The following is an 18139-nucleotide window of genomic DNA, read 5'->3' as shown; positions in this document are numbered from 1 at the left end:
CCCCTCACCTCAATTCAACATTACTGACCCTACCTCACCTCACCCCAACATTACTGAAACCTCCCCTCACCTCACCCCAACACTACTGACACCTCCCCTCACCTCAATTCAACATTAGTGACACCTACTCTCACCTCACCCCAACACTACTGACACCTCCCCTCAACTCAACATTACTGAAAGCTCCCCTTACCTCACCCCAACATTACTGACACCTTCCCTCACCTCACCCCAAACATTACTGACACCTCCACTCACCTCACCCCAACATTATTGACACCTCCTCTCACCTCACCCCAACATTACTGACCCTACCTCACCTCACCCCAACATTACTGACCCTACCTCACCTCACCCCAACATTACTGACACCTTCCCTCACCTCACCCCAACATTACTTACACTTCCTCTTACCTCACCCCAACATTACTGACACCTTCCCTCACCTCACCCCAACATTACTGACACCTTCCCTCACCTCACCCCAACATTACTGACACCTTCCCTCACCTCACCCCAACATTACTGACACCTTCCCTCACCTCAACATTACTGAAACCTCCCCTCACCTCACCCCAACATTACTGACACCTTCCCTCACCTCATCTCAGTATTACTGACACCTCCCCTCACCTCAACATTACTGACACCTTCCCTCACCTCACCCCAATATTACTGACACCTTTCCTCACCTCTTACCATTACTGACACCTTTCCTCACCTCACCCCAACATTACTGACACCTCATCTCACCTCACCCCAACATTACTGACACCTTCCCTCACCTCACCTAAACATTACTGACCCTTCCTAACCTCACCCCAACATTACCGACACCTTCCCTCACCTCACTCCAACATTACTGACACCTCCCCTTACCTCACCTAAACATTATTGACACATCCCCTTACCTCACCCCAACATTACTGACACCTTCCCTCACCTCACCCCAACATTACTGACACCTTTCCTCACCTCATACCATTACTGACACCTTTCCTCACCTCACCCCGACATTACTGACACCTCACCCCAACATTACTGACACCTTCCCTCACCTCACTCCAACATTACAGACACCTCCTCTCACCTCACCTCAACTTTACAGACACCTTCCCTCACCTCAGCCCAACATTACTGACACCTTCTCTCACCTCACCCCAACATTACTGACACCTCATCTCACCTCACCCCAACATTACTGACACCTTCCCTCACCTCACTCCAACATTACAGACACCTCCTCTCACCTTACCCCAACATTACTGACACCTCCTCTCACCTCACCCCAACATTACTGACACCTTTCCTCACCCCAACATTACTGACACCTCATCTCACCTCACCCCAACATTACTGACACCTCCTCTCACCTCACACCAACATTACTGACACCTCTCACCTCACACCAACATTTCTGACACCTCCTCTCACCTCACACCAACATTACTGACACCTCCCCTCACCTCACCCCAGCATTACTGACACCTCCAATCACCTCACAAAAACATTACTGACACCTTCCCTCACCTCACCCCAACATTATTGACATCTTCCCTCACCTCACTCCAACATTACTGACACCTCCTCTTACCTCACCCCAACATTACTGACACCTTCCCTCACCTCACCCCAACATTACTGACACCTCACCTCACCCCAACATTACTGACACCTCCTCTCACCTCACCCCAACATAACTGACCCTACCTCACCTCACCCCAACATTACTGACCCTACCTCACCTCAGCCCAACATTACTGACCGTACCTCACCTCATCCCAACATTACTGACACCTCCCCTTCCCGCACCCAGACATTACTGACACCTCCCCTTACCTCACCTAAACATTATTGACACCTCCTCTCACCTCACACCAACATTACTGACACCTCTCACCTCACACCAACATTTCTGACACCTCCTCTCACCTCACACCAACATTACTGACACCTCCCCTCACCTCACCCCAGCATTACTGACACCTCCAATCACCTCACAAAAACATTACTGACACCTTCCCTCACCTCACCCCAACATTATTGACATCTTCCCTCACCTCACTCCAACATTACTGACACCTCCTCTTACCTCACCCCAACATTACTGACACCTTCCCTCACCTCACCCCAACATTACTGACACCTCACCTCACCCCAACATTACTGACACCTCCTCTCACCTCACCCCAACATAACTGACCCTACCTCACCTCACCCCAACATTACTGACCCTACCTCACCTCAGCCCAACATTACTGACCGTACCTCACCTCATCCCAACATTACTGACACCTCCCCTTCCCGCACCCAGACATTACTGACACCTCCCCTTACCTCACCTAAACATTATTGACACCTCCCCTTACCTCACCCCAACATTACTGACACCTCCCCTCACCTCACCCCAGCATTACTGACACCTTCACTCACCTCACAAAAACATTACTGACACCTTCCCTCACCTCACCCCAACATTACTGACACTTCCTCTTACCTCACCCCAACATTACTGACACCTCCCCTCACCTCACCCCAACATTACTGACACCTCCTCTCACCTCACCCCAACATTACTGACCCTACCTCACCTCACCCCAACATTACTGACACCTCCCCTCACCTCACCCCAACATTACTGACACCTCCTCTCACCTCACCCCAACATTACTGACCCTACCTCACCTCACCCCAACATTACTGACCCTACCTCACCTCAGCCCAACATTACTGACCCTACCTCACCTCACCCCATTACTGACACCTTCTCTCACCTCACCACAACATTACTGACACCTTCCCTCACCTGTATATAAGGTAGTAATGTGGGTATATAAGGTAGTAATGTGGGGGTATATAAGGTAGTAATGTGGGTGTATATAAGGTAGTAATGTGGGGGTATATAAGGTAGTAATGTGGGTGTATATAAGGTAGTAATGTGGGTGTCTATAAGGCAGTTTTGTGGGCGTGTACTTGGTGGTTGAGTGGATCAGTGTGTCGGCTGTTGGAGGGGTGCAGGTTTTTGTGCTGGAGTAAAACGTTCACTCCAAGAGGCCTCTTGGCCACATTGATATTCAGCACAGACACACACTCACTCACACACACACTCACACACACATCACACACACTCACACACAGTCAAACACAGTCACACACACACACACACAAAGACACACACACACACACACACACACACACACAAACTTAAATACACAGTGACAGGTCTAAAGTGAGGGTGTTTAGAAGAGTTTCATGCCTGGTTTGGCTCTTAAGGCGTGCAGGAGTGAGTAAGGGGGATGCAGGAGTGATCGAGGGGGATGCAGGAGTGAGCGAGGGGGTTGCAGGAGTGAGCGAGGGGGTTGCAGGAGTGAGCGAGGGGGATGCAGGAGTGAGCGAGGGGGGTGAAGGAGTGAGCGAGGGGGTTGCAGGAGTGAGCGAGGGGGTTGCAGGAGTGAGCGAGGGGGATGCAGGAGTGAGCGAGGGGGATGCAGGAGTGAGGGAGGGGATGCAGGCGTGAGCGAGGGGGATGCAGGAGTGATCGAGGGGGATGCTGGAGTGAGCGAGGGGGATGCAGGAGTGAGCGAGGGGGATGCAGGAGTGAGCGAGGGGGATGCAGGAGTGAGCGAGGGGGATGCAGGAGTGAGCGAGGGGGATGCAGGAGTGAGCGAGGGGGGTGAAGGAGTGAGCGAGGGGGTTGCAGGAGTGAGCGAGGGGGTTGCAAGAGTGAGCGAGGGGGATGCAGGAGTGAGCGAGGGGGATGCAGGAGTGAGGGAGGGGATGCAGGCGTGAGCGAGGGGGATGCAGGAGTGATCGAGGGGGATGCTGGAGTGAGCGAGGGGGATGCAGGAGTGAGCGAGGGGGATGCAGGAGTGAGCGAGGGGGATGCAGGAGTGAGCGAGGGGGATGCAGGAGTGAGTAAGGGGGATGCAGGAGTGAGCGAGGGGGATGCAGGAGTGAGCAAAGGGGATGCAGGAGTGAGCGAGGGGGATGCAGGAGTGAGCGAGGGGGATGCAGGAGTGAGCGAGGGGGATGCAGGAGTGAGCAAGGGGGATGCAGGAGTGAGTGAGGGGGATGCAGGAGTGAGCGAGGGGGATGCAGGAGTGAGCAAGGGGGATGCAGGAGTGAGTGAGGGGGATGCAGGAGTGAGCGAGGGGGATGCAGGAGTGAGTGAGGGGGATGCAGGAGTGAGTAAGAGGGATGCAGGAGTGAGTGAGGGGGATGCAGGAGTGAGCGAGGGGGATGCAGGAGTGAGCAAGGGGGATGCAGGAGTGAGTGAGGGGGATGCAGGAGTGAGCGAGGGGGATGCAGGAGTGAGTGAGGGGGATGCAGGAGTGAGTAAGAGGGATGCAGGAGTGAGTGAGAGGGATGAGTGAGAGGGATGCAGGAGTGAGTGAGAGGGATGCAGGAGTGAGTAAGAGGGATTTGAGGGATTTAGGAGTGAGTGAGGGGGATGCAGGAGTGAGCGAGGGGGATGCAGGAGTGAGCGAGGGGGATGCAGGAGTGAGTGAGAGGGATGCAGGAGTGAGCAAGGGGGATGCAGGAGTGAGTGAGAGGGATGCAGGAGTGAGCGAGGGGGATGCAGGAGTGAGCGAGGGGGATGCAGGAGTGAGCGAAGGGGAAGCAGGAGTGAGCAAGGGGGATGCAGGAGTGAGCGAGGGGGATGCAGGAGTGAGTAAGGGGGATGCAGGAGTGAGCAAGGGGGATGCAGGAGTGAGCGAGGGGGATGCAGGAGTGAGCGAGGGGGATGCAGGAGTGAGTAAGGGGGATGCAGGAGTGAGTAAGGGGGATGCAGGAGTGAGTAAGGGGGATGCAGGAGTGAGTAAGGGGGATGCAGGAGTGAGTAAGGGGGATGCAGGAGTGAGCGAGGGGGATGCAGGAGTGAGTAAGGGGGATGCAGGAGTGAGTAAGGGGGATGCAGGAGTGAGCGAGGAGGATGCAGGAGTGAGCGAGGGGGATGCAGGAGTGAGTAAGGGGGATGCAGGAGTGAGCGAGGGGGATGCAGGAGTGAGCAAGGGGGATGCAGGAGTGAGTGAGGGGGATGCAGGAGTGAGTAAGAGGGATGCAGGAGTGAGCGAGGGGGATGCAGAAGTGAGTAAGAGGGATTTAGGAGTGAACGAGGGAGGTGCAGTAGTAAGCAATGGTCATTCAGGAGTGAACGAGGGAGATTTAGGAGTGAACGAGGGGGATGCAGGAGTGAGTAAGAGGGATTTAGGAGTGAGTAAGAGGGATTTGAGGGATTTAGGAGTGAACGAGGGGGATGCAGGGGTGAGCAAGGGAGATGCAGGAGTGAGTAAGGGGGATGCAGGAGTGAGCGAGGGGGATGCAGGAGTGAGCAAAGGGGATGCAGGAGTGAGCAAAGGGGATGCAGGAGTGAGTGAGGGGGATGCAGGAGTGAGTGAGGGGGATGCAGGAGTGAGGAAGAGGGATGCAGGAGTGAGTGAGGGGGATGCAGGAGTGAGCGAGGGGGATGCAGGAGTGAGCGAAGGGGATGCAGGAGTGAGCGAGGGGGATGCAGGAGTGAGCGAGGGGGATGCAGGAGTGAGTAAGGGGGATGCAGGAGTGAGCGAGGGGGATGCAGGAGTGAGCGAGGGGGATGCAGGAGTGAGCGAGGGGGATGCAGGAGTGAGCGAGGGGGATGCAGGAGTGAGCGAGGGGGATGCAGGAGTGAGCGAGGGGGATGCAGGAGTGAGCGAGGGGGATGCAGGAGTGAGTAAGGGGGATGCATGAGTGAGTAAGGGGGATGCAGGAGTGAGTAAGGGGGATGCAGGAGTGAGCGAGGGGGATGCAGGAGTGAGCGAGGGGGATGCAGGAGTGAGTAAGAGGGATGCAGGAGTGAACGAGGGGGATGCAGGAGTGAGTAAGAGGGATTTAGGAGTGAGTAAGAGGGATTTAGGAGTGAGTAAGAGGGATTTGAGGGATTTAGGAGTGAACGAGGGGGATGCAGGGGTGAGCAAGGGGGATGCAGGAGTGAGTGAGAGGGATGCAGGAGTGAGTAAGGGGGATGCAGGAGTGAGTAAGGGGGATGCAGGAGTGAGCGAGGGGGATGCAGGAGTGAGCAAGGGGGATGCAGGAGTGAGTGAGGGGGATGCAGGAGTGAGGAAGAGGGATGCAGGAGTGAGTAAGGGGGATGCAGGAGTGAGCGAGGGGGATGCAGGAGTGAGTGAGAGGGATGCAGGAGTGAGTGAGAGGGATGCAGGAGTGAGCAAGGGGGATGCAGGAGTGAGTGAGAGGGATGCAGGAGTGAGTAAAGGGGATGCAGGAGTGAGCGAGGGGGATGCAGGAGTGAGTAAGGGGGATGCAGGAGTGAGCGAGGGGGATGCAGGAGTGAGCGAGGGGGATGCAGGAGTGAGTAAGGTGGATGCAGGAGTGAGCGAGGGGGATGCAGGAGTGAGCAAGGGGGATGCAGGAGTGAGTGAGGGGGATGCAGGAGTGAGTAAGAGGGATGCAGGAGTGAGCGAGGGGGATGCAGGAGTGAGTGAGAGGGATGCAGGAGTGAGTGAGAGGGATGCAGGAGTGAGCAAGGGGGATGCAGGAGTGAGTGAGAGGGATGCAGGAGTGAGCGAGGGGGATGCAGGAGTGAGTAAGGGGGATGCAGGAGTGAGCGAGGGGGATGCAGGAGTGAGCGAGGGGGATGCAGGAGTGAGCGAGGGGGATGCAGGAGTGAGTAAGGGGGATGCAGGAGTGAGTAAGGGGGATGCAGGAGTGAGCGAGGGGGATGCAGGAGTGAGTAAGGGGGATGCAGGAGTGAGCGAGGGGGTGCAGAAGTGAGCGAGGGGGATGCAGGAGTGAGCGAGGGGATGCAGGAGTGAGCGAGGGGGATGCAGGAGTGAGCGAGGGGGATGCAGGAGTGAGCGAGGGGGATGCAGGAGTGAGTAAGGGGGATGCAGGAGTGAGTAAGGGGGATGCAGGAGTGAGTAAGGGGGATGCAGGAGTGAGTGAGGGGGATGCAGGAGTGAGCGAGGGGGATGCAGGAGTGAGTAAGGGGGATGCAGGAGTGAGCGAGGGGGATGCAGGAGTGAGTGAGGGGGATGCAGGAGTGAGCGAGGGGGATGCAGGAGTGAGTAAGGGGGATGCAGGAGTGAGTAAGGGGGATGCAGGAGTGAGTAAGGGGGATGCAGGAGTGAGCGAGGGGGATGCAGGGGTGAGTAAGGGGGATGCAGGAGTGAGCGAGGGGGATGCAGGAGTGAGTAAGGGGGATGCAGGAGTGAGCGAGGGGGTGCAGAAGTGAGCGAGGGGGATGCAGGAGTGAGCGAGGGGGAGTCTCCTCCAGATGTACTGTATCCTGTTCACAACTGTTCACACTTCTTACATTCGCACATTCTGCACACTTATGATCACATTACCCAGAAACCATCATAATACTGGGTGTGATAAAATTTTCATACAGTCTTAAACAAGGTGTTTTTTTCCGAGGTTCTTCAATGAATTTGATGATTCTGTTTAGGAACATGAAGACTGAAGGTAGAGCTGTTTGATTCCTCTCTACACTACAGAACCTTTAGCTTTAAAACAGTTCAGCGTAGAACCAAAAACTGATTCTACGCTATAGTGTAAAGAGCCTTTACACCTCTGTACAGAACCCTTTTCTTTAAAGTGTTTGAAGGAGGATCTAGAAAAAGTACTTTAAACCATCTAGAAATGTAAATATGTACTGTACTGTAAATATTTATATTGTATTCCAGCCTTAAACCCTAATGCTGCTCTCCGGCTGAGGTCCTGTAGGTGTGAGTGTGGGAGCAGAAGATGAGTGTGATCTCGGTGAGCTGAATGTTTGTGTTGGTGTTCTCACTGTGCTCTCGTTGTTCACAGAAACTCGTGCAGACTGGGCGGACACCCTGGCGAGGAGCACCGGGCATCAGTTCTCATTTTTCTCCTGGGCAGATCCTGCCCAAGATGTCCTCATGTAGACACAACACCCATCCGCGAGACCCTGCCCTCGTGACGGACCCTGCTCAGTAAAGAGGCTCCACGGTTGGATTTGTTTATTTCCTGTTCTTTACTTCCCGTTCAGACTTCGCCCCTCCCTTTATTTCTCGTTTCCCAGCCCTCTGCCAGCATGACAGACCTCTACACATTCCTGCTCATCTACTCACTGGTAGGCATGTCTCTGAACCTTCCTGAGAACTCTAACCCATTCTCTGGCCAACAGGCCCCACCCCCTGATCCCTGCTACGAGGACACAGGCTCCGCCCGCCGCTGTATCCCAGAATTTGTGAACGCCGCATTCGGACAGGAAGTGGTTGCGTCGAGCGTGTGCGGAAGCCCTACTTCGCGCCACTGTGGTGTCATCGAGCGCGAACAGCGTCCCCCGGTGCGCTCCTGTAGCACCTGCGACGCCTCAGATCCTCGGCTTGCCCACCCCGCCTCCTACCTCACTGACCTTAACTCTGCACACAACCTGACCTGCTGGGTGTCAGAAAACTTGCAGGGGGCACCACTGAACGTGACTCTTACACTTTCGCTGGGCAAGAAATTTGAGATCACGTACGTCAGCCTCCAGTTCTGTTCTCCACGGCCAGATTCCATGGCCATCTACAAGAGCATGGACTACGGCCGCAGCTGGACGCCCTTTCAGTTTTACTCCTCCCAGTGCAGACGGGTTTACAACCGGCCCAACAGAGCCGTGATCACCAAACAAAACGAACAGGAGCCACTGTGCACAGACAGCCACACCGACCCGTCGCCACAGAGCAGTGCAATTATCGCTTTCAGCACGTTGGACGGACGTCCGTCAGGAAAAGACTTCGACTCCAGCCCGGTTCTGCAGGACTGGGTGACCGTCACAGACATCCGGGTGGTGTTAAGCCGTCCACAAACGCCCAGAGAACTGCCCGGCAGAGAGGGACACGACCCTTTCGGTACACCTGGGGTGATGTCATCATACTACTATGCTGTGTCTGACTTCCAGGTGGGGGGCAGGTGCAAGTGTAATGGCCACGCCTCCCGGTGCATAAGAGAAAAAGACGGGAAGACTGTGTGCGACTGCAAACACAACACAGAGGGTCCGGAGTGCGACCGTTGTAAACCCTTCCACTACGACCGGCCCTGGCAGCGCGCCAACGCCCGCGAAGCCAATGAGTGCATGCGTGAGTCTCAACACACACACTATACACACACACACACATTATACACACTACACACACACTGCATGATGTCATTCCATGTTCAGATATATTATTCTCATATATTATTGTACACATTAACAGTCTGAGATGCCTGAGTGAGAAGCATTGTTGTTACATTGATTGTGTAATCAGAGGACACACACTACACACACACTATACACACACTACTCACACTCACGTCTAGTGATCGCTGAGTAATGAGGGGAATTTTGATTCTGATCTGTTTCAGGCTTGTTAGAACTTGATCACAGTCTAAATCTGGAACAGATCAGAACAGCGGTACTGTAGTGCTTTTCCCCTCCTCTCACCTCCTATAGGCTTTTGGTAAATTTGTTAACTGGGTTTCAGTACTTTAATTCTCTTCTTGCTCACAGATTAAAGTGTGAGGAGGGACTGTGATGTTCAGACTGATCAGAGAGAATCATCACAGGTTAAACTTACAGAGTGTAGAGAAACAGGTGAGCAGGTCTGTGGAAGGAAAACAGTCTTCCAGCGTCGGTCTGGACAGGTGGGCAGTCAGTATCTAAGAGAGGGATAGAGACAAAGAGTTAGTTCTGATTAGTTCTGAGCCCAGTAATGCAAGATGGTAGTGATGTGGGACGGTAGTGATGCAGGACGAGGCCGGTAGTGATACGGGACGAGGCCGGTAGTGATGCGGGACGAGGCCGGTAGTGATGCGGGACGAGGCCGGTAGTGATACGGGACGAGGCCGGTAGTGATACGGGACGAGGCCGGTAGTGATACGGGACGAGGCCGGTAGTGATGCGGGACGAGGCCGGTAGTGATGCGGGACGAGGCCGGTAGTGATGCGGGACGAGGCCGGTAGTGATGCGGGACGAGGCCGGTAGTGATGCGGGACGAGGCCGGTAGTGATGCGGGACGAGGCCGGTAGTGATGCGGGACGAGGCCGGTAGTGATGCGGGACGAGGCCGGTATGGGTGTGACGAGGCTGGATGGATGTGATGGGATGAGACCAATAGCTACAGGAAAAAAGACAAGATTCATCATTTTGCATTTAGTGAGCCTGTAACCTTTTACTCCTGCCTTTACACACTCACACACACTCACACACACACACACTCAAACACACTCAAACACACCCACCCACACACACAGTCACTAGGCAGAGTGAGGCTTTCAGTGTGTCGGTTTAAGTCCAGTGACCACCCCAAAGCCCTGCTACCCTCCCTTTACTCCTTATGCTACTGCTTATCCCTCACATTCTCTTTACACACACATTCACTAATTCTCACACACACACACACACACTCACACCCACATACACACACACTCACACACTCACACACAGAGTGGAAAATGTGAGTGATATGTTTTGGTTCATTGTTTCTGGAGCAGTTCTGATTAACTCAGAACAGACATAATGTTACTGTTACCATAGCACAGCCAGCGGGACTGGAGTCTCACTGTGTGTGTGTGTGTGTGTGTGTGTGTGTGTGTGTGTGTGTGTGTGAGAGAGTATGGGTGTGGATGTCTGGTAGGGAATGTTGGCTCTGTCAGGCAACACACACACACACACACAGCTCATTTCTGAAGTGTGCGTGTGTGTGTGTGTGTGTGTATCGGTGTGTGTGTGTGTGTGTATGTGTGTGTGTATGTGTGTGTGTGTGTGTATCGGTGTGTGTGTGTGTGTGTGTGTATCGGTGTGTGTGTGTGTGTGTATCGGTGTGTGTGTGTGTGTGTGTGTGTGTATCGGTGTGTGTGTGTGTGTATCGGTGTGTGTGTGTGTGTGTGTGTGTGTATCGGTGTGTGTGTGTGTGTTTATCGGTGTGTGTGTGTGTGTGTGTGTGTGTATCGGTGTGTGTGTGTGTGTGTGTGTGTTTATCGGTGTGTGTGTGTGTGTGTGTGTGTATCGGTGTGTGTGTGTGTGTGTGTGTTTATCGGTGTGTGTGTGTGTGTGTGTGTGTGTATCGGTGTGTGTGTGTGTGTGTGTGTGTATCGGTGTGTGTGTGTGTATCGGTGTGTGTGTGTGTGTATCGGTGTGTGTGTGTGTGTGTGTGTGTGTATCGGTGTGTGTGTGTGTATCGGTGTGTGTGTGTGTGTGTGTGTATCGGTGTGTGTGTGTGTGTGTATCGGTGTGTGTGTGTGTGTTTATCGGTGTGTGTGTGTGTGTTTATCGGTGTGTGTGTGTGTGTGTATCGGTGTGTGTGTGTGTGTTTATCGGTGTGTGTGTGTGTGTGTATCGGTGTGTGTGTGTGTGTGTGTTTATCGGTGTGTGTGTGTGTGTTTATCGGTGTGTGTGTGTGTGTTTATCGGTGTGTGTGTGTGTGTGTATCGGTGTGTGTGTGTGTGTGTGTTTATCGGTGTGTGTGTGTGTGTTTATCGGTGTGTGTGTGTGTGTGTATCGGTGTGTGTGTGTGTGTGTGTATCGGTGTGTGTGTGTGTGTTTATCGGTGTGTGTGTGTGTGTGTGTGTATCGGTGTGTGTGTGTGTGTGTGTGTGTTTATCGGTGTGTGTGTGTGTGTGTATCGGTGTGTGTGTGTGTGTGTGTGTGTTTATCGGTGTGTGTGTGTGTGTTTATCGGTGTGTGTGTGTGTGTGTATCGGTGTGTGTGTGTGTGTATCGGTGTGTGTGTGTGTGTGTGTGTGTGTATCGGTGTGTGTGTGTGTGTGTGTGTATCGGTGTGTGTGTGTGTGTGTGTGTGTGTGTGTGTGTGTGTGTATCGGTGTGTGTGTGTGTGTATCGGTGTGTGTGTGTGTGTGTGTGTGTTTATCGGTGTGTGTGTGTGTGTGTGTTTATCGGTGTGTGTGTGTGTTTATCGGTGTGTGTGTGTGTGTGTGTGTGTGTGTGTGTTTATCGGTGTGTGTGTGTGTGTGTGTGTGTGTGTGTGTGTGTGTGTGTGTGTGTGTTTATCGGTGTGTGTGTGAGAGCCTTTTATAGAGCAGCAGGGGAAGATCTTTTACACCCTCTTGTGGTGTAAAAGATCTTCCCCTGCTGCTCTATAAAAGGCTCTCAGGAGTGTGGGTGAGAGGGTTTGAGGCTGAGGGTGAGAGTGTGTGAGGGTGAGAGGGTGTGAGAGTGAGGGTGAGAGTCTAAGGGTGTGGGTGAGAGGGTGTGAGGCTGAGAGAGTGTGGGTGAGAGGGTGTGAGGGTGAGAGGGTGTGAGGGTGAGATGATGAGGGTGAGAGAGTGTGAGTTTGAGAGAGTGTGAGGATGAGAGGCTGAGGGTATAAGGGTAAGATGCTGAGGGTGAGGGGGTGTGAGGCGGAGGGTGAGAGAGTGTGAGGGTAAAAGATAGTGAGGGTGAGAGGCTGAGGGTGTAAGGGTAAGAGGATGTGAAGGTGTGAGTGTGAGAGGGTGTGAGAGAGTGTGAGGGTGAGAGGATGTGAGGGTGTGAGGCTGAGGGTGTGAGGGTGAGAGAGTGTGAGGGTGAAAGGCTGAGGGTGTAAGGGTAAGAGGCTGAGGGTGAGGGGTGTGAGGCTGAGGGTGAGAGAGTGTGAGGGTGAGAGGCTGAGGGTGTAAGGGTAAGAAGATGTGAGGGTGTGAGTGTGAGAGGGAGTGAGGGTGAGAGGGTGAGAGTGTGAGAGAGTGTGAGGGTGACAGGGTGTGAGGCTGAGGGTGTGAGTGTGAGAGGGTGTTAGTGTGAGAGGGTGTGAGACTGAGGGTGTGAGGGTGAGAGGGTGTGAGAGTGAGAGGGTGTGAGGGTGAGAGTGTGAGGGTGAGAGGTTGTGAGGGTGAGAGAGTGTGAGGGTGAGGGTGTGAGGCTGAGGGTGTGAGTGTGAGAGGGTGTTAGTGTGAGAGGGTGTGAGGCTGAGGGTGTGAGGGTGTGAGGCTGAGGGTATGAGTGTGAGAGGGTGTTAGTGTGAGAGGGTGTGATGGTGTGAGTGTGAGAGGGTGTTAGTGTGAGAGGGTGTGAGGGTGTGAGGCTGAGGTTGTGAGGGTGAGAGGGTGTGAGAGTGAGAGGGTGTGAGGGTGAGAGAGTGTGAGGGTGAGAGGTTGTGAGGGTGAGAGAGTGTGAGGGTGTGAGGCTGAGGGTGTGAGAGGGTGTGAGGCTGAGGGTGTGAGGGTGTGAGGCTGAGGGTGTGAGTGTGAGAGGGTGTGAGGCTGAGGGTGTGAGGCTGAGGGTATGAGTGTGAGAGGGTGTTAGTGTGAGAGGGTGTGAGGCTGAGGGTGTGAGGGTGTGAGGCTGAGGGTATGAGTGTGAGAGGGTGTTAGTGTGAGAGGGTGTGAGGCTGAGGGTGTGAGGGTGTGAGGCTGAGGGTATGAGTGTGAGAGGGTGTTAGTGTGAGAGGGTGTGATGGTGTGAGTGTGAGAGGGTGTTAGTGTGAGAGGGTGTGAGGGTGTGAGGCTGAGGTTGTGAGGGTGAGAGGGTGTGAGAGTGAGAGGGTGTGAGGGTGAGAGAGTGTGAGGGTGTGAGGCTGAGGGTGTGAGAGGGTGTGAGGCTGAGGGTGTGAGGGTGTGAGGCTGAGGGTGTGAGTGTGAGAGGGTGTGAGGCTGAGGGTATAAGGGTAAGATGCTGAGGGTGAGGGGGTGTGAGGCGGAGGGTGAGAGAGTGTGAGGGTAAAAGATAGTGAGGGTGAGAAGCATAACCACTCAGAGACAAAGTTATGATAGTGTAATTAATAAACACGGAAAACACGTCCTCCAGCTGTGTAAAGGCCTGGGTCTGTACATCGTTAACGGCAGAACCAGAGGAGACTCGCTGGGCAGATTCACCTACAGCTCTGCACTGGGCAGCAGTGTGGTAGATTACGCCATCACAGACATCAATCCAGGACATATCAGTGCATTCGTAGTCTTACCACAATTATATCTTTCAGACCATTGCCAAACAGTCCTGTACCTGAAAAAATCAACAACTAACACCAACACACACGACCCAGACACCGACACTTACCCTCTCCCTAAACCATACAAATGGACAGAAGAAAGTACCACAAATTACACAACAGCACTGGACTCTGAAAATATTAAACAAATGTTAGATACATTTATTCAAACACACTATCAAGCTACCAAAAAAGACATAAATCTGGCAACTGATTGCCTAAATAATTTTTTTTACCAACTAACTAAAAAGTCAAATCTAAAGACATTAATAACCAAAACATTGAAACAAAAACCAAAAGAAAAATGGTTCGACAAGGAATGTTTAACATCCAAAAAACAATTACGAAATTTAGCCAACAGGAAACACAGGAACCCAAATGACCAACAATTGCGACTAGAATATTTTCAAACATTACGACAATACAAACGATTAATTAGAACTAAAAAATATCAATACACAGAAACCCAATGTAGTAAAATGGAAAAAGCTATTAAAGAAAATTATTTTTGGGATTTATGGAAAAAAAATATTACAACAACCAATCTTAAAAATACCTCAATTAAAAATAGCAAAATATGGAAAATGTTTTTTGAAGACCTTTATAAAACTCCAGATGAATCAAACAAAAATACCATCACTGAAAAACTCAGTACATTAGAATCAGCTATAAAAGACAATCAGTCTCCATTAGACTACCCCATATCCATACAGGAATTAAAGGAAACACTCAAATTACTAAAACAAGGAAAAGCCTGCGGAATTGATAATATAAAAAACGAAATGTTAAAACACAGCAGTCCCAAATTACAATTGGCCATACTAAAACTTTTTAATCTAGTACTTAATTGTGGATTTTTTCCTGTAATCTGGAATAGAGGTCTAATTACTCCAATTTATAAAAATGGTGATAAATTTGACCCAAATAACTACAGGGGTATCTGTGTAAACAGTAATTTAGGCAAAGTCTTCTGCAGTATACTAAACACCAGGCTATTAAAATATTTAACTGAACATAATACCCTATCAAAATGTCAAATTGGATTTCTACCTAAACACCGAACCACAGACCATATTTACACCTTAGATGCACTCATTCAAAAACACGTCCATCAAAAAACCAAAGGGAAGATATTTGCTTGTTTCGTAGACTTTAAAAAAGCATTCGACTCAATTTGGCACAATGGACTATTTCTCCAATTACTTGAATCTGGTATAGGGGGGAAGGTTTATGATTTAATTAAATCCAAATATAAAGATAATAAATGTGCAGTAAAAATTGAGACCAGAAGAACAGATTTTTTTAAACAAGGACGTGGAGTGCATCAAGGATGTAATCTATCCCCAACTTTATTTAACATATACATCAACAAATTGGCTACAACCCTTGAAAATTCTCCAAACTTAGGTCTTGAATTAAATGATAAAGAAATAAAACTCCTATTATATGCAGATGATTTACTTTTATTAGCTCCAACAGCAGAAGCCTTACAACAACATTTAAATATATTAGAAGAATTTTGTCAAGATTGGGCCCTAGACATTAATATCAACAAAACCAAAATAATGATTTTCCAAAAAAAAGCCAGATCACAAAAATCTAAATTCCACTTTACACTCAGAGGAACAACCCTACAGCACTGTATGGACTACAATTACCTGGGCCTGGTAATAAGTGCATCTGGCAGGTTTAATAAGACTACGAATGCACTGGTAGAGAAAGCAAGAAAAGCATTTTTTACCATCAAAAGATCCCTAAACAAATTTAATCTTCCAATACAAATCTGGCTAAAAATATTTAATTATATTATTAAACCCATACTTTTATATGGCAGTGAAGTTTGGGGACCTAAAATTTATAAAGGACACGCATCATGGGACACGAATCCAATAGAAAAATTTCACCTGGAATTCTGCAAAGAAATTTTAAAAGTCCATCGCAGCACGGTGAACCTGGCGTGCAGAGCAGAGCTCGGCCAGTTTCCTCTCTCCCTATCCATCATAACCAGAGCTTTAAAATTCCACTCTCACCTGTCCCAATCCCACCCAGACTCATATCACCACACAGCATACCTTAATACCTGCACACACCCAGAAACAGACCCTCTCACACACATTAAACACCACCACCACCTTCACACCACCACCTGCTACACCCTCAAACACACACACCTCCAAACCATCCACAAAACACAGCAATCAGACTATATTAATCACTGGCTTCATGAAATTTCCTCCATTAATAAATTAGAATGTTACAGATCATTAAATAGAGAATACACCCTCGCAGATTACCTGACTAAAATTAAAAACCCCAGAGAAAGACACACGCTGACGATGTACAGACTCAGTGCCCACAGCCTGGAGATAGAGAGCGGGAGACAGAGGAAACACTGGAGACCCAGAGCAGAGCGAGTGTGTGATCACTGCAGCTCCGGGCAGGTAGAAACCGAGCAGCACTTCCTCTCCTCCTGCTCTAAATACACCCAGCTCAGACTCCAGTTCCTACAGAACATCACATCCACCATCCCATCACTCAGATTAATAACAGAGGAAGATCTGATCAGACTGTATTTAGGAGAGATTCCAGAATGTGCTGGATTATCTGCTAAATATGTACACAACTGCCACACCCTGAGAAACCAGAGCCCCACCCTACACTAAACCACCCTGCTTATATAATTATATATATATTATTGCATAAACTATATGTACATTTACTTCTTATTATAATTATTATTATTATTATTTTTTTTTTTTCTCACATATTGTAATTTATTTATTATCCTTCAATTTTGTCATAATTTGATTATTATTTTTGTATTTGTTGAATTGTTTGCTTTGGCAACAGTTGTTGTTTACAATTCATGCCAATAAAGCCATTTGAATTTGAATTTGAATTTGAGAGGCTGAGGGTGTGAGGGTGAGAGGCTGAGGGTGTGAGTGTGAGAGGGTGTTAGTGTGAGAGGGTGTGAGGCTGAGGGTGAGAGGGTGTGAGGCTGAGGGTATGAGTGTGAGAGGGTGTGAGGGTGAGAGGTTGTGAGGGTGAGAGAGTGTGAGGGTGAGAGGCAGTTCAGCTTTAGCACTTGTAGCACACCTTTTACCAACACCAGCTCACACCTACCATCACACACCTGGATGAGAGAGAGTGAGGGTGGGTGTAAGAGAGAGAGAGTGCGCGAGAGCACAGCAATTGTATATGCTGTAATGTCCTCTGGCTAAAGTGTTTGACACTCCATTTAGTATCAGAAATTAACATTAATCTCTCTCTCTCTCTCCCTTTCTCACACTCTCTCTCTCTCTCCTCTCTCTCTCACACTCACAATCTCTCTCTCTCTCCCTTTCTCACACTCTCTCTCTCTCCTCTCTCTCTCACACTCACAATCTCTCTCTCTCCCTTTCTCACACACTCTCTCTCTCACACTCACACTCTCACTCACACTCTCTCTCTCCCTCTCTCTCTCTCACACTCTCTCTCTCACTCTCTCTCTCACTCTCTCTCTCTCTCTGGTAGGTAAGTGTTTCGTTCTTTTTCTCCCCCTCTCAATGCCATCTGCTCTGTTCTGGTCCACTGCCTCCATCTTTCAACAACCCCCAACTCTCTCTCTCTCACACACACACACACACACACACACTCTCTCTCTCATACACACACACACACGCACACACACACGCTCTGGACTCCCACAGACTTTTGCCCAACCTGGCAACCCTCCAATGTAATCTGTTTAAAATCACCCCCATCAACACATACACAGAGAGAAAGAGAGAGAGAGAGAGAGAGAGAGAGAGAGAGAGAGAGAGAGAGAGAGAGAGAGAGAGACAGAGAGAGCTGGATCACGGTATTTATATTTGTGAACTCTGTCCATCCTGTCCCCCTTATTTAACACACTAAAAACCTGGGTTCCAATTCTTCTCCTGCACACACTCGCGCGCACACACTCGCGCACACACTCACATGTAGATTGTCTTACACTTAAGTATTTTTTTTATTTATTTTTTAATTTTTTTTATTTAATTTCAAATTTTCTCCCATTTTCTCCCCAATTTACACGACCAATTACCCAACCCACTCATTAGGACTCCCCCTATCACTAGTGATGCTCCAACACACCAGGAGGGTGAAGACCAGCACACGCCTCCTCCGATACATGTGAAGTCAGACTCTGTGCGGCGGCAGCTTGACGGTAAAGCTGCATGAACGGGATTCGAACCGTCGACCTCCCACT

At 50.4% G+C, this 18139-nt stretch overlaps 1 protein-coding gene across 2 annotated transcripts in view; it reads left to right on the top strand.

Annotated features, from left to right (window-relative positions):
* LOC125797555 (netrin-3-like) overlaps positions 1-18139 on the top strand; it is a 275873-nt gene that overhangs the window by 222686 nt on the left and 35048 nt on the right. For both annotated transcript variants that reach the window (XM_049474017.1, XM_049474018.1), the window contains exon 2: positions 7810-9086. In XM_049474017.1, the coding sequence (XP_049329974.1) occupies positions 8057-9086 (1030 nt within the window). In that variant the 5' untranslated portion in view covers positions 7810-8056. The remainder of the gene's footprint in view (positions 1-7809; positions 9087-18139) is intronic.

The sequence above is a fragment of the Astyanax mexicanus genome, unplaced genomic scaffold (assembly GCF_023375975.1).
Source record: "Astyanax mexicanus isolate ESR-SI-001 unplaced genomic scaffold, AstMex3_surface scaffold_50, whole genome shotgun sequence".
Taxonomy (NCBI): domain Eukaryota; kingdom Metazoa; phylum Chordata; class Actinopteri; order Characiformes; family Acestrorhamphidae; genus Astyanax; species Astyanax mexicanus.
This window is presented reverse-complemented; position numbering and strand designations above follow the sequence as displayed.